General features: G+C 37.1%; 1 protein-coding gene across 1 annotated transcript in view; it reads left to right on the top strand.

The window, feature by feature from the left end:
* The window catches only part of GUCY2F (guanylate cyclase 2F, retinal), a 76,562-nt gene that overhangs the window by 6,922 nt on the left and 54,126 nt on the right, over positions 1–15,514 (top strand). Inside the window, 2 exon segments of the mRNA XM_037041947.1 lie at positions 7,729–7,755; positions 7,758–8,019. Of these exon segments, the coding sequence (XP_036897842.1) occupies positions 7,729–7,755; positions 7,758–8,019 (289 nt within the window).

Here is a 15,514-nt window from a genome sequence, read left to right as displayed (position 1 = left end):
GCTATTATCTATCATGACTGAAAAAGGCTCTAAGCTTTTTGTGTGATAGCTGAGAAGAGATGGGGAAGGCAGGCCTTTCCTATTCTGCTGGATATGAGGCTACTTCTTAACACTGCAGACTCCCAAGTGAACCTTCAGAGAGAAGGACCTTTTGTGATATAAAAAATACAGTGAAAAGAAATTCTTTCCTTTGGTGAGAACTGGCACTATTTGGAAGTAACAGAAATGGTTGGAAGATTGCTTTTTTCTGATTTGCTCAGCATAACAGCAATTACAGCTTCATGAGGTGTTAGTTATGATAGCTAGTGATGGGAGGAAAGGGAGAGAAAACTTAGCCTACTACTGGCTGGTAAGCTATTTCTCTTGTGAATTTATGTTTCCAACTAGGAAATAACACCTTACAGGAGTTAGAAGGACTGAACTTTCTCAGTCTCAGGTCTAAATTGTGCTTATACAATACCAAGATGTTGATAAAATTTCATAGTAAATATGATAACAATAACAATAATAATAGTTGTGGGTTCTTGGGAGAGGAAACAGAAGGGATGATACTATAGAGACAATGAAAGCAGCCATAATGCAATTTGCACGTGAACAGCTCTTTAATACTCAGGATTATCCAGGATATAATTATTTTCTTTCAAATTTTACAACACATGTGTTTCACAGAACAAGTAGGTAAGTGTAAGTATTATTAACACCAAAGAATGGGGTAAATGAAGACATCTTAGAGAAGTGAGGATTCAGCCTCTCCCAGATTATCAGCTCATTTCCTTTAAATTTCAGGGCACTTACCAATTATATTTGTTTCTGACAAAGTCAAGTCATAAAGATATAATCAAAGACAAAGAACTCAATTTATAATCAGGGCTTCTGTGTGTGGTTATATAAGTTTTAACCTACACATGGGAATCTAACTGAGTGGGCATGGTGGCCAAAATCCAGTCCACTCTCTGGAAAGATAATGCTCTTCCTCATGGCTTCTTTAACCATGAGCCCTGATGGAGGTTTCAATCCAATGAGACCAGACCCTGTTTTCCTAACAATAATAACAATAGTGATAATGATAAAACTCTGGCCAAGAGCCATAGTGCTGATAGAGAAATTGGTATAGGATTTGGCACAGATACATGCAGGTGAATATAAGTAGTGAAAGAAAAAACTTGCTCTCATAAATGGGCCCACTATCACAAATAATAAAAATATTAAAGACCCAGCAGGAGAGGTAATCTGTAAACATCTAGGTTTCCTGCATTTAAGAGGACTTATCTGTAGAGCAGTTTAGGAAAGTTGAAGAAAACATGTTGCAAGGTGTGGGGAAATATTAAAAACTTATCTCAAACTGGACAGCAATAAATACACTTGCACTACCAGTTGTATTGGGTGTGAGAAAAATGACCTGTTGTACATGGAATGGCCATTGACTGTAATATATGTCTGACATCATGCTGAGGTATTTCAACTGGTCAACATTTGTGGCAGCTAAGTAAGTGGTGATCCCAAGTGAAAATGTGCAAGATGTCCTCAGCCAATAGAAACAGCCACACATTGCCTAGTGCAGTGTTCTTAAAGTATGCTTTGAGAGCCTCTTATATTGAATCACACTGTGGGGGGTGGGAGAGGGCTGGGAAACACGCAGATTCTAGACCTTCCTACCCTATTTTTACATATCCATTTTATAGACTGCATGGGGGAAAACCAAGAGGAAGAAGGTATGAATGTATTTCTTTCATGGTATGGCCAGATGAGGTATATCCTGAAGAAATGTGAGAGTTGGGATAAATCACACTGCATACCCTCCTCCTCTGCTGACCTGACTACCATCCTCTCTCTCTTAACATGTGTTAAAATAAAATAGGTTAAAATAGATGTTCATGGTAGAAAATGTTACAAAATGGTTAAAATAAAGAGCAAAGACAATAGAATGGAGGTTTCTGCGAGTTCAGAGCAATATTGTATGCTCACAATGTACATATGACTCTTAAGGGTTTCTTCAGCAAAAGCGAATAGAATCATTTCTACCAACAAAGTGTGAGACTGGGCACAGTCTCTTCCACCAAGGACTACATAGCCAGTAAAATATGAGAAATAAAAAAAGTGACCTTTGCTCTCTGAGAAACATGGTTCCTCTATTACAAGGAAATATTAGACAGAGTATTTCAATATAAGAAGAGAAGTAGGAGTTGAGTGACTTGGTGTTTGGCTTCTCCTAGAGTTTCATGACATTGCCTGCTATAAATGTTGAAGGTAAAAGAGAAGGCCCTGAACAGCCTACCATTGTGGGTACTACAGTATAAAGACATAATGCTGCTAAGGCAGCTCGAGCAGGGCTCAGGTAACTCAGAGAAAGTGCAAATATTATATCCTGGTGAGATGGAATGTCAGGAGAATGTATATCCTGGTCTTTGTTTTGGTCATGGAATAGCTTGACTGGTAATAATCAGAATGGAAATTTATAATTGGTATTATTCAACAATCACTTGCTGACCCAGGCCTTGCCTAGGATTTAAGGTTTCTGTCTACTAATGCTTTCCTGACAACAACTTGCAGGTAATATCCCATTTTAATGAATGTGACTTTGAAGAAATAAAGCTATTTTAGTAAAATCATCATGTAGAGCAGATGCATCTACAAATCCCTGTTCATGAAGCAATCTATTAAATTAATATGTAGTTGTTTGAATTCAGTATTTATGCTTTCTACTTTAATTATGTTCAATAGCAGGGTCTTGTCATAAAAAATACAGAGGAGCCAGTGATCATTCCATCTCAAAGCTTCTATTTCTTTATCCATGAAGTAATGGGAGTGGGAGAGGAGCTAGATGTTCTCTAGGGGTATTTCCAATTAAAACCTCTGACTTTTTCTCTGAAGTGTCCTCAGTGTGGGCCAATGAAAGGAACATTATAAGGAGAGATTCAGACTGAGAGTAAAGTCTTGAGCATATTTAATGATACTGAGCATTAAAAACAACCATGGTAGTATCTACCTGTCCAGCAGATGTCACTTCAAATTGTTGCTCCATACTTACAATTTAAATATGTCCAGGTCTTTTAAGGTACCAACAAAACATACCCAAGTATACAACCTCTCTTTCTGAAATTTTCAAAAATTCATTTAAACAATGTTTATCTAATGCATAATATGTACCAAGATAGATAACATACGGTCCTAGGAGCTCACAGTTTCATAATGGGGGCTAACATAAATAAATAGGGGAATACATATTGTACATGCCACGATAGAAGTCAGTTCAGAGTACAATGGGGCTCTAAATCAGTGTCACAAGTCGGTGCCCTGGAAAAAAATGTCTGCCAAAGCTTACCATGGGTGGGAGTGCTTTTAAGGACATCACCTGTGAGGGAGAGAAGGCAGTAAAATTGGGCAGAAAGAAAAATGGAATGGTCATATAGTTGCAACAAAGGATTTAGCCAGTTTCAACAGGAGCTCTCAAGCTGGGATGGCCCTTTAGAGTTGTCTAGGATTTAGGTAAGGATTGTTGGCCTTTATATCTCCATGTTGACTAGTCATTGGGTGTAGGCAGAGGCAGAGAAAGGGGTGCAATGTGATAATTTTTTAACAGTCAGCTCCTCAGTTGGGGGGAGGAAGCCCTGATTTACAGCATTTGGTCATTTTAATGGTGTAATCACTGGCGCCATGCCCAATTTTATGTTACAATATGACATTAATGAGTGCACAAAATCCCTGAAGATTTAACCATAAGCTCTTGTGAACCAGCATCAGCTGACTTCAGTACACTAATGATGGGATGTGACAGCGGGAAATGTGGTTTTCCTCAGCTAGGGAAAATCCAAGAGAAGCATCAGCTCTCATCTCCTAACATTCCCAGCAGTTAGGAGAATGAGTGCTTGAGTTCTGAAGGGTACATATGTGTGCCACACCGCAGCACCCACTACAAGTAATACATGGTGAAAGTATTTGAAGTATTTCAACCAACACAAAGCACCTAGTTCTATTTAACATATTCCATATAATGAAGTGCTTTTAATATTTCTTTAAGTTAATTAAGTAGAATTCTATCTCTATTGGGTAACATTGGTTGAGTCATCTAATCTCTGTGTTTGTAGAAGAAAGATGCCAATACTGACATATTTTTCAAGGATACTGTTGGACAAACTGGCCAACTAACTGAAACACTTGACTTTAATTTTTCCCTGTTACTAGACTGATTTGACCAAAATGGTTCATGTTTAGTAGTGTAGATAAATGTAGGGAGTTAGAGAACTTTGGTTTTAGTTTCTTTTTCTAAATCCAAACCTTGCCTTGTCAAACCTCTTTGGCACTCCGTTTTCTCATTATACAATATGTGATTATGCACAAGGGAAGCTGAATCCCCTGTGTGGCTCATAAACTAGCCCCAAAGTTATCCCTAGAGTATTTGAAGGAAGGTTTAAGCATCACAATACATTTAGAGCCTTGTAGGGTAATTATATTGAAGGAGCTAATGGTCATTTGGACACTCAAGATACAGAGTGAGTGTGTGTATATGTGGTGTGTTTAAATCAATTTCATAACTCATTCCTTAAAAAGTTAAGGGTACCAGCTTTAGCTCAAAGTGCAAAAATTCTGGGGGTATTTAACAAGTGCAAAGAAGGTTTTTGAAAATTGATGAAGCAATATGTAAATGCCAAAGACCAGTCATTCAACTTACTTAAGTGTAGTCACATCCTGAGATGAAAGGTTCCCATTTAAGTACATATAATTAATATTTGTCAATGGCAATGGGACCTTTTCCATTTTTCGAGGAGCTTAGAATACTTACCAGACATTATCTAATTAAACTACACAATGTACCTGCGAAATGCATTGGAGTCTGCATTTTAAAATGTGGGCACTGCAGCACAAGTGAGCTTATACTAAACTAACTTATTATGAAGGGTTAAACTGGATATAAGACTTTCAATTTCATGACATAGTTCCCATTCTTCAATAATGGTTTCCTTTAATCCACTATACTCTAGCATAGCCTTGCTAAACAACATAGTTTTATAAATCTAGAAAGAATTAAATTGAGTGCAAAGTAATTCTGATTATAAGGAAGTTAGATTTTTAAAAGTTGGACTTACCCATAATATTAATAGCATTTATAGGTAAGAGTAAGTTAGTGCCATTCATTATCTATCATGACCTTGGTCAGGGTGGGAACAGTAGGTCAAAATCTATTGGAATGTACTTAGGAGTTTGGCAATAAAAAGTGGCTATTGGAATATCTCCTATCTTCTCTATCTAGCTTTCTTATTCTTAGGTATAATAATAGCTACTATTGATTGAGTGGTATGTGCTAAGCCCTTGAGATGAATTTCTCTTTCAATAATCACTACTACCCATGAAACACATATTTATTATCTCCATTTTATGAATGAGACAGAGGTTAAATAAATGATCTAAGTGTATGCAGTTAATAACTGGTGATGTTAAGATATGAATCTAGTCTTCCAACCAATAAAGCCTCTTCATGAAGCTACCTCCTGTTTGCTATGTTTGGTATTGTTTCTGTCTAGTATTATATTCTACAGCTGTGGACATACCTGTCTTGTCCGTAGGCCTAATCCAGAGTCTCTGAACATAACTCAGTCTTATATCAGAGCTCCAAATTTTGCTCAATTCATTTCTTTTTTAAAAAATATTTTATTTATTATGCCATTACAGTTGTCCCATTTCCCCCTTCATGCCCCTCCACCCTGCACACCCCCTCCCCCACACTCCCCTCTTAGTTCATGTCCACGTGTCACAAGTTCTTTAGATTCTATACTTCCCCTACTATTCTTGCCCTCCCCCTGTCTATTTTCTACCTACCATCTATGCTACTTATTCTCTGTACCTTCTCCCACCTTCTCCTACTCCCACTCCCTTGTTGCTAACCCTCCATGTGATCTTCATTTCTATGGTTCTGCTCCCGATCTAGCTGTCCTCTTGGTTTGATTTTGTTTTAGGTGTGGTTGTTAATAACTGTGAGTTTGCTGCCCTTTCACTGTTCATATTTATATCTTCTTTTTCTTAGATAATACCTTTAACATTTCATATAATAAGGGCTTGGTGATGATGAACTCCTTGAATTTGACCTTATCTGAGAAGCACTTTATCTGCCCTTCCATTCTAAATCAAAGCTTTGCTGGATAGAGCAATCTTGGCTGTAGGGCTTTGGATTTCATGATTTGGAACACATCTTTCCAGCCCCTTCTTGCCTGTAAGGTCTCTTTTGAGAAATCAGCTGACAGTCTGATGGGAACTCCTTTGTAGGTGACTGTCCCCTTATCTCTTGCTGCTTCTAGGATTCTCTCCTTCATTTTAATCTTGAGTAACTCAATTATGATGTGCCTTGGTGTGTTCCTCTTTGGGTCTAGCTTCTTTGGGACTCTCTCAGCTTCCTGGAAGTCTAATTTCCTTTGCCAGATTGGGGAAGTTCTCCTGTATTATTTGTTCAAATAAGTTTTCCACTTGTGGATGTTTCTCTTCCCTTTCTGGTACCCCTATAACTCAGATGTTGGAATGTTTAAAGGTGTCCTGGAGGTTCCTAAGCCTCTCTCTCCTCACTTTTTTGAATTCTTGTTTCTTCCTTCTTTTCTGTTTGGTTGTTTCTTTCCTTCTGGTCCATTCCATTGATTTGAGTCCCAGTTTTGTTTCCATCATTGTTGGTTCCCTGTGCACTTTGCTCCATTTCACTTAGTGTAGCCTTCATTTTTTCATCTAATTTGCAACTAAAATCAATCAGTTCTGTGAGCATGCTGATAACCAGTATTTTGAACTGTGCATCTGATAGGTTGGTTATCTCTTTGTCACTTAGAAGTATTAGCTCTGGGGCTTTGAGCTGTTCTTCTGCTTGAGCCACAGTGTTTTGGTCACATCGTGCCTGTTATGTATGAGGGGTGGAGCCTTAGTGTTCACCAGGGCCAGGCAACCCAGTCACTGGGCTGTGATGTTGTATGTGGGGGCAAAGTCAGAGAGGGAGCGGTGGTGTTTGTTTTGCTCTCTCCCAGATTTCAGTCTCCTCTGCCACTTCCCACAAGCAAATTGGGCCCTTCTGGTGATGTTCCCAGGTGGGTGGACTTGTGTACGTTTTAGGACCCTGTGGGTCTCTCCAGTGAATTCTCCTGTGAGGCTGTGAGCCTCTCCTGGCACCTCAACCCCTGAAAGTTTTTCCAATCAGTGATTGTAGGCTTTATTTCCCATTGCTGGGGCCCTGCATTGCTTGGTCTGTCTCACTGTCCATTTTTTCACCTGTTTTATCTGCGCGTGAATGTGTGAACGCAGTCAGCCAGACACCTTGCAGCCTCACTGGGTCTTCCCGTTGCAACCCAATGCCTGGGATCTGCCAACTTCTGCCTGTATACCTGGGTAGGTCTGGCAGCCACGACTTTTTCCTGCCATGACCCCTCTTCACTGGCCACTGACTTCGCCCCTCTTACCGGTCTGGATGAATGCTTCGTTGTTGTCAGAATTCGGTACAGTTCAAATTTCTGTCTGTTTTGGTTGTGTTTTTGTTTCTAACTCTTTGTTGTCCTTAAATTTGGTTATGTGAGGAGGCACAGTATTTCCATGTACACCTCCATCTTCGCTGGAAGTCCCAATCTTGCTCATTTTAGAGACATACAATAGAAATCATTTACAACTTGATTATAACACATTTATTTACTTCTCCCAAATTGTAGTTTTCAGTACTGTGTTTACTAAAATATTGCTGCCATATCCTTCTTTCTTTGTTGGTTTCAGTAATCATCATTTGTATGCATTCAGCACTGATGGGGGAGAGACTCAGACACATCTCTTGGAATGAGCTCATGATCTGGAAATGATGGATAGAACCTATGTTTTCGTTCCCTATGATGCCTTGCTCTATAGTTTATGCTATAAGCATACTTCCTATCAGGTCCTGAAGAACAACCTGAAACTCTGGGAAGCTTATAATGATGTGTTGCCCATTACAGTGGAGTCTCAAGAAAAGACCTTCTATCAAGCTTATACAAAGTCAGCAGCTAGAGGTGAAATTTCTGAGAAACTGGAGTCAGATTGAGTAAGTAGAGATTTACAAGTTATCATGAGCAAGAGCTCAAAAATGAGGAAAGCAATTTTTTTCTATCAAGAGCTTCTATTCCATAGGAAACCCAATCAATAGCAGGGAATCGCAGGGAAATTAAGCACAACTTTTTTTTTGCAGAAAACATTGATAAAAAAAGACATTATTGTGAAAGTTTTTTCACCTTCAAGCAACCTACAATGACAGCATACAGCCATGAAAAACAACAATAAAATTTATTTACGAGCAGAGGGCCACAACTTTAAAATATACTAGTGCTATTTAAGGGGGTCTAGTAAAAAGGCTTGTTTCTAAGCTTTTGATAAGGTACAACACCTATTTATGATAAAGGCACTCAGCAAAGTGGGAATAGAGGGAGCATTCCTCAATATAATAAAGGCCATATATGAAAGACCTACAGCCAACATCATACTTAATGGGCAAAAATTAAAAGCTTGTCCACTAAGATCAGGAACAAGACAAGGTTGTCCACTTTTACCATTTCTATTCAATATAGTATTGGAAGTTTTAGCCACAGCAATAGGACAAGAAAATAAAATAAAAGGCATTCATATTGGAAAGGAGGAAACAAAACTGCCATTGTTTGAACATAACATGATAGTGTACCTGGAAAATCCTATAGCCTCTACAAAAAAACTGCTCAAACTAATAAATGAATTTGGCAAAACAGTAGGATGCAAAGTCAATATCCAGAAATTAAAGGCATTATTGTATACCAACAATGAAATAGCAGAAGCAGAAATCAAGAAAAAATCCCATTTGATGTAGCAAAAACAAAAGTAAAATATCTGGGAATAAACCTAACCAAGGAGGTAAAAGACCTGTATGCAGAAAACTACACAACACTGAAGAAAGAAATCAAGGAAGACACAAACAAATGGAAACATACAGTGTTTGTGGATCAGAATAATTAACATCATCAAAATGTCCATACTACACAAAACAATTTACAGATTCGATGCAATACCTATTAAAGTACCAATGGCATATTTCACAGACATAGAACAAACACTTCAAAAATTTATATGGAATCATAAAAGACCCTGAATAGCAGCCACAATTTTGAGAAAGAAGAACAAAGTAGGAGGGATCACAATATCTGATATCAAACTGTATTACAGGGCCACTGTAATCAAAACAGCATGGTACTGGCATAAAAACAGGCACATAGGCCAATGGAATAGAACAGAGAACCCAGAAATAAACCCAAATCTCTATAGTTGACTAATATTCGAGAAAAGTGGCAGTGACATAAAATGGAGTAAAGATGGCCTCTTTAACAAATGGTGTTGGGAGAACTGGACAGGTACATGCAAAAAAAAAAAAAAAAGAAAAGAAACTCGAGCACCAACTTGCACCATACACCAAAATAAATTCAAGGTGGATAAAAGACTTAAACATAAGCTGTGAAACCATTAAAGTCCTAGAGGAGAACATAGGCAGGAAATTCTCAGACATTTCACGCAGCAACATTTTTACTGATATGTCCCCTAGAGCATGGGACATAAAGGGAAGAATAAACAAATGGGATCTTATCAAAATAAAAAGCTTCTGTGCAGCTAAAGAAAACAGCATTAAAATACAAAGACAACCAACTGTATGGGAAAACATATTTGCCAATGATACCTCAGACAAAGGTTTAATCTCCAAAATATACAAAGAACTTACACGACTCCACTCTAAGAAGACAAGCAACCCAATTAAAAAGTGGGCAAAGGACTTGAACAGACATTTCTCCAAGGAGGACTTACAGAGGATCCAGAGACACATGAAAAGATGCTCAATATGGCTTGCTATCAGAAAGATGCAAATTAAAACCACAATGAGATCCCACTTCACACTGGTCAGAATGGCCATCATAAACATAGCAACAAACAAGTGTTGGAGAGGTTGTTGAGAAAAGGGAACCCTAGTACACTGTTTGTGGGAATGAAGACTGATACAACCGCTATGGAATTTTTTTATAAAACTAAAAATGGATCTGCCTTTTTACCCAACAATTTCACTGCTAGGATTATACCCTAAGAACCCTGAAACACCAATCCAAAAGAACCTACGCACTGCAATGTTCATAGCAGCACAATTTACAATAGTCAAGTACTGGAAGCAACCTAGGTGCCCACCATATATCACATGCAGCTGGACCTCTCTACAGAGAAAAATGGGGACTGTCCCTCTTATGAAAGCTCCTCAAGCAAACTTCTGGCCACATGTTACCTATCATAACTGTATCCCATATCCATACTTAAACCAATGATTTAGAAAAGTAATGAGACCACCGTTACTTACTCTATGGCAACTGGAAAACTGAACAAAATTGGGATTTTGTTAGTAAAGAAGAAGGCCGTCAGGCAGCTGATTGTGTCTGACAATTACATTCATCACAATTTTCTTTTTTTATCTTTTCTTTCTTTATCCTGTGGACTGCTTCTTTCTCTGAATAAGTGATTCAGATGGCATTTCGGTTTACTTATCTCTTTCTCTCCTGAGTATTGATAGCAAAGATTTTGCTGATCCTTGTTATAATGAGAAAAATGGCTAGCAGAGATATTTGAAGTTTATTGCCACTGATATGTTTAATAATGAATCTGTCTTTTACACACACATATTTAATTGAGAACAATTGATCAATTTGATCAAGAATTGCAAGGATCCCTCAAGTTGCTGAGTGGTTGTTCAAAAACAGTTGTTTGGTGTACTTACAGGCAAACAACGAGGTGGTTAATTTTTGTACTTTTAGCCAATCTTATGGCATCAGATAGATGCAGACTAGGTCATCTTTGTATTTTGATCACAGGATTTAGGGAAGGAGGAAGGTGTAGGTGTGCATGCATATACACATGTACACACATGCACACGTGTGTATTGTACATATATGTAAGCATATATTTTGATACAAAAAACTCAGACCTTCTACTCTAAATATTTGATCTAATCTCTTTGAGCTTGCATACAGGATAATTAAGGCAAAAAATGCCATTAGCTTGGTTGCTAGGCAACCTGTACTCAGCTTTAAACAAAGAAATAGAGCTAAAACAAAGACTCCAAAGCTTATAAAAAAGCTTGCTTAGATGCACTTCCCTGCCTACTTTGCATTGCTGGTGGCTAGGTTTCACCTTGCTAGGCTTTACCTTAATAACCAAAGAATGATAAAAAGTGAGACAATTACCTTCACATTCATGATAAGCAAAGCGTCTCACCTCCGTTTCTAAATTACCTTGCTCAAAGGTATTTTTGAAGAGAACTGGTATAGCAGAAACATCATATGATAAAGAGTTAGATAAAGTTGAATAAATCTCAGCTCTCATTCTTACTAGCTGTGTGTTTTGGGGCAATTACTTAGACTTTTTTTTTCCAATTACAGTTACAATATTATTTTTTATTAGTTCCAGGTGGTTAGCATAGTAGTTAGATTACTTGGATTTTTTGAGTCTCAGTTTCCCATCTGTAAAATGGATTAGTCATCTACATCTTCTAGGATTATTGTGAAGATTAAACAAAGTCATATGTGTAAAGTGCCTAGCAGAGTGTCTAGTTCATAGCTTCCTTCCTTTCCGCTTTTTCTCCCTTGGGGCCAGAATTACCTTATTGATTGATGGTGACTTAGCGTTAAACTACAATCTGACTCCAGCTTCCTACTCTCTTATTTTCTAATTACTGGCAGAGACACTCAATAATTCCAGCTTTCAAAATTATTTTACTTTTAGATTCCCAAATGGTATTTTCTCAGATAAAAGTATGTAATTCAATGTTCGCTTATCTCTGGGCTCCTGTTGTTTTTTTCCCTATTCAGTCATCAGATAAGTAACTATTTATTGAGCACCTGCTATGTGCCATGCACTGTGTTGAACTCCAGGTAGAACAGTGAACAAGACAGGATTTTTGTCAGCTGTGTGTTAGAGCCAGTCCACAAAAGCCAATTGGCTACAACACACAACTGAGAAAAATCCTGTGGTGGTACTGGAAATATCAGGGCTGGGGAGAACTCTTTGTAAATCTATGATTGTCTAACAACTATGCTGTACACCTGAAACTAATAAAATAATACTGAATGTAAACTGTAATTTAAAATATAAAAAAACAAACAAACAAAAAGCCAATCGTGCGCATCTTTTCCCACCTTAGTGTCAGCAGCATCATGTTGGTAGCTTGAAATCAGGCATTAAGAATATTTATGTTATAGAAATTGGTAAATGATACAATTAAGAGCTTTTTCCCCTTCTCATGGAGATGTTAAACATTTACTAGCACATTACTTGTTCTTACTTTCATGGGGCTTAAATTCTAGTGAGAGAAACAGGTAGTAAATGATTAAACAAATGTATGAAAAATATGGCTATAATTTTTTTAATTTTTAAGATTTATTTATTTATCTTTAGAAGGGAAGGGAAGGAGAGAAGGAGAGAAATTTCAATGTATGGTTGTCTCTCGTGAGTCCCCTGGTGGGAACTAGCCTGCAACCCAGGCATGTGCCCTGACTGGGAATCGAACCATAGTTGTTTTGTTTGCAGGCCCATACTCAATCCACTGAGCTACACCAGCCAGGGCAGATGGCTATAATTTTTGCTTTGCCTAATAACTTAGAGCAGAATTGAAATATCTATACATAAGATATATTGCAAGCTCTTTTCTTTTATACCCTTGCTTCTTTAAAAGGTAAAACAAACAAAAAACTATATAAGTGATAAATGCACATAATTTTAAAAGTCAAAAAATGCTAAAAGGTTTTGTATCAACAACAAAGCAGTCCCAAGGCCTTCCTCCCACCCTTTATCAGAAGCAGAATTTCATGTCTTTTAGCTTTTTATCCTGGTATTTACCTCTACATTTCTAAGTATCATATTGCTACTGGTCTCTTGATAGATCAACTTTGGATATCATTCATTGATTTTCTATTATAGCTGAGAATTGGTATCTCATATACTTTCTTATCTTTCTTCAAATGCTCAATATAGTTGTTACAATCTTTATTTAGTATTTTAATATTATATAAATATAATTAATAGATGATCTATGTGGTAATTATGGTAATAATTCATTTTATAAGTTTAATTTTTAAAAAAGTTTTTATTTATGTATTTTTAAAGACCGGGAAAGGAAGAAGAAAGAGAGGGAGAGAAACATCAATGTGAGGTTGCCTCTCACACACCACCCACTGGGTACCTGGCCCACAACCCAGGCATGTTGGGAATCGAACCTGTGATCTTTTGGTTTTGCAGGCTGGCACTCAATCCACTGAGCCACACCAGCCAGGGCATAAGTTTGATTTTTACTAGAGTTCATAATTGGTGTATTTTTAAAATTTGTTTATTGTAATTTGAATTTCTGAATCTTTCATTCTATCTGATAAGGTTATAGAATCCTCTCAAAACAATTTTATACATGGTAAAACCTGTTAAATCCCTTATCAATTTCATTTGTTTTTCCTGAGGCTCTCAGTCCTCTTCCTAGTCCAAACTAAATGTGTTTCTCTAAGTCTGCTGCACAACTGTTGTGCTAAAATTTCCCTTTTCATGTCCCTGGAAATTACTTTTTCTTCTGTGCTGGGTCCATTATTTCATGAATCTTATGACTCCCATTTTCTTAGTTTACTCATTCAGTGGAGCAAATCCTTTAGTAGCTTCTAAGAAGTGTATACAGGAGGCAAATTTTTGAGATTTTTCCATATCTGAAAGTCATTATTCTATCTTCACTATTTATTGATAATTTGAGTATTTAAATAAAAGTTAAAAATAATTTTCTCTCAGCATTTTGATGACACAGCACATTGTCTTCTAATTTCCACTGTTGGTATTGAGAACTCCAATGTCATTCTCATTCCTGATCTTGTGCAACCTGTTTTCACTCCTTCCTATTTCCCCCAGAAGCTTTTAAGATTATCTCTTCATTCTTAATGTTGTGAAACTTGATGATGATATCTGACATGTACTATGCTGTACATTTGGTGGGGCCTTTCAGTCTAGAAGCTCATTCTACACAGGCAGTTTTTTTGTTATTTATTTGATAATTTCCTTAACAACACTGTCTTTGTTATCTTTGGAAATACTCTCATTTGGATATAAAATTGCCTGGGTTGATCTCTTTTGTGTTATTATTTCTCTTGTATTATCTATATCATTTTGTTTTTAGTTTTTCTTTCTGGAAGAGTTCCTTAATATTATGTTCTCCCTATTTTCTGATTTTAAAATAGCATCTGTTATCATATTTTTAATTCCCAAGAGTCAATTCTCATTGTTTGATTATTCTATTTTAATAACATACTGCCTTTGTTTCATGAATATACTATTTTCTCTTATTTCTCTGAAGATGTTTATTAGAGTTCCTTTGGAGTTTTCTTCTGTTCTCTGTGTTTTCCTCAGTTCCTAGATTTTCATGCTTCTTTGTTTTGGTCTTTCTATTTCATGTTGGGAGATTTCCTTAAATGTCTGGTGATTCTGGCTATCTGTTCACATTTAAGAATTAAGCTCTAAAAGGAGGATTTGAAGCTGTATGTACATGGTAGGTATGTTGACCAGTGGATTTCAGTGTAGGGCAACTGGCTAACCATGGCTAACCAGCTGAGTTATTTTTTGTTTTTGCTAACATCTGTAGGTCTCACTTCTTGGACTAGTCACATTCTTCAAAGATGAATGCTCCAATCCCCTTCTTAGAAATCATGATCCAGGCTGTCAATATTCTTGGAGCCATGTTAGGGAAGGAGACTGGGACTCTTCACTTTTAAGTATGAAAACTTTAACTTCTTTACTCTTCTGTGGCCACCCAATTCTCATTTTCTTTTGGGTCCAGTGTCTATACCTGAAGCTGCTTTGAATTAATTTAACCTGTTTCCTGTGGCAATCCGTCCGTGCTTAGTAGAAGTGGGCATATCTAACAGCTCCTTACCCAGACACTCAAATAGCTCCCCCTTTTTTACAGCTCTACCTCACCCCCATTTTCATAGTAATTGGTGCCTCTAATTCCCAAGCTTTTTTGGTTTCTCAGGAGGCAAATCTCTTTGTTGCTTACCAATATTCACCTCTTCAAGTACTTAGGGTTAATCGCCCTCCACTCTGCTAAATTAGTTGCCACTCCTGTAGCACCTTTTCATCTTCACTTTATGTGGTTTAGGGTTACAGACTTGTTAATGCCATTAGCTATGGAGATTTAGTATTTTTGTCCCTTGTTCTCTTTGTTGTGTAGGAGTGATGTTTAAGAGGAGGAAGGGAGTAAAGAAAAAAAATCTTGACTTCACTATCTTTAATCAGGAAGTCATGAAGAAAAATGTTACAAAAAGGTGTATATGTTATTTCTTATTGGTGAGTTTACCAAAACCATTAATTAATTATGCAAGTATTTACTAAGCTCAGATATTGCATGGTAGTTAAGAGCATGAGCTTTGAAGGCAGACTGCTGTAAATTTACTTCAGGTCTGTATCTTCTTTCCAATTTTTTAATTGAAAATAATAATATATACCTCATAGA

The sequence above is a fragment of the Sturnira hondurensis genome, unplaced genomic scaffold, assembly GCF_014824575.4.
Source record: "Sturnira hondurensis isolate 20B ecotype Veracruz unplaced genomic scaffold, ASM1482457v3 Scaffold0003420, whole genome shotgun sequence".
NCBI classification, from domain to species: domain Eukaryota; kingdom Metazoa; phylum Chordata; class Mammalia; order Chiroptera; family Phyllostomidae; genus Sturnira; species Sturnira hondurensis.
Note: the sequence above shows the minus strand (reverse complement) of the source record. Positions and strands in the feature narration are given on the sequence as shown.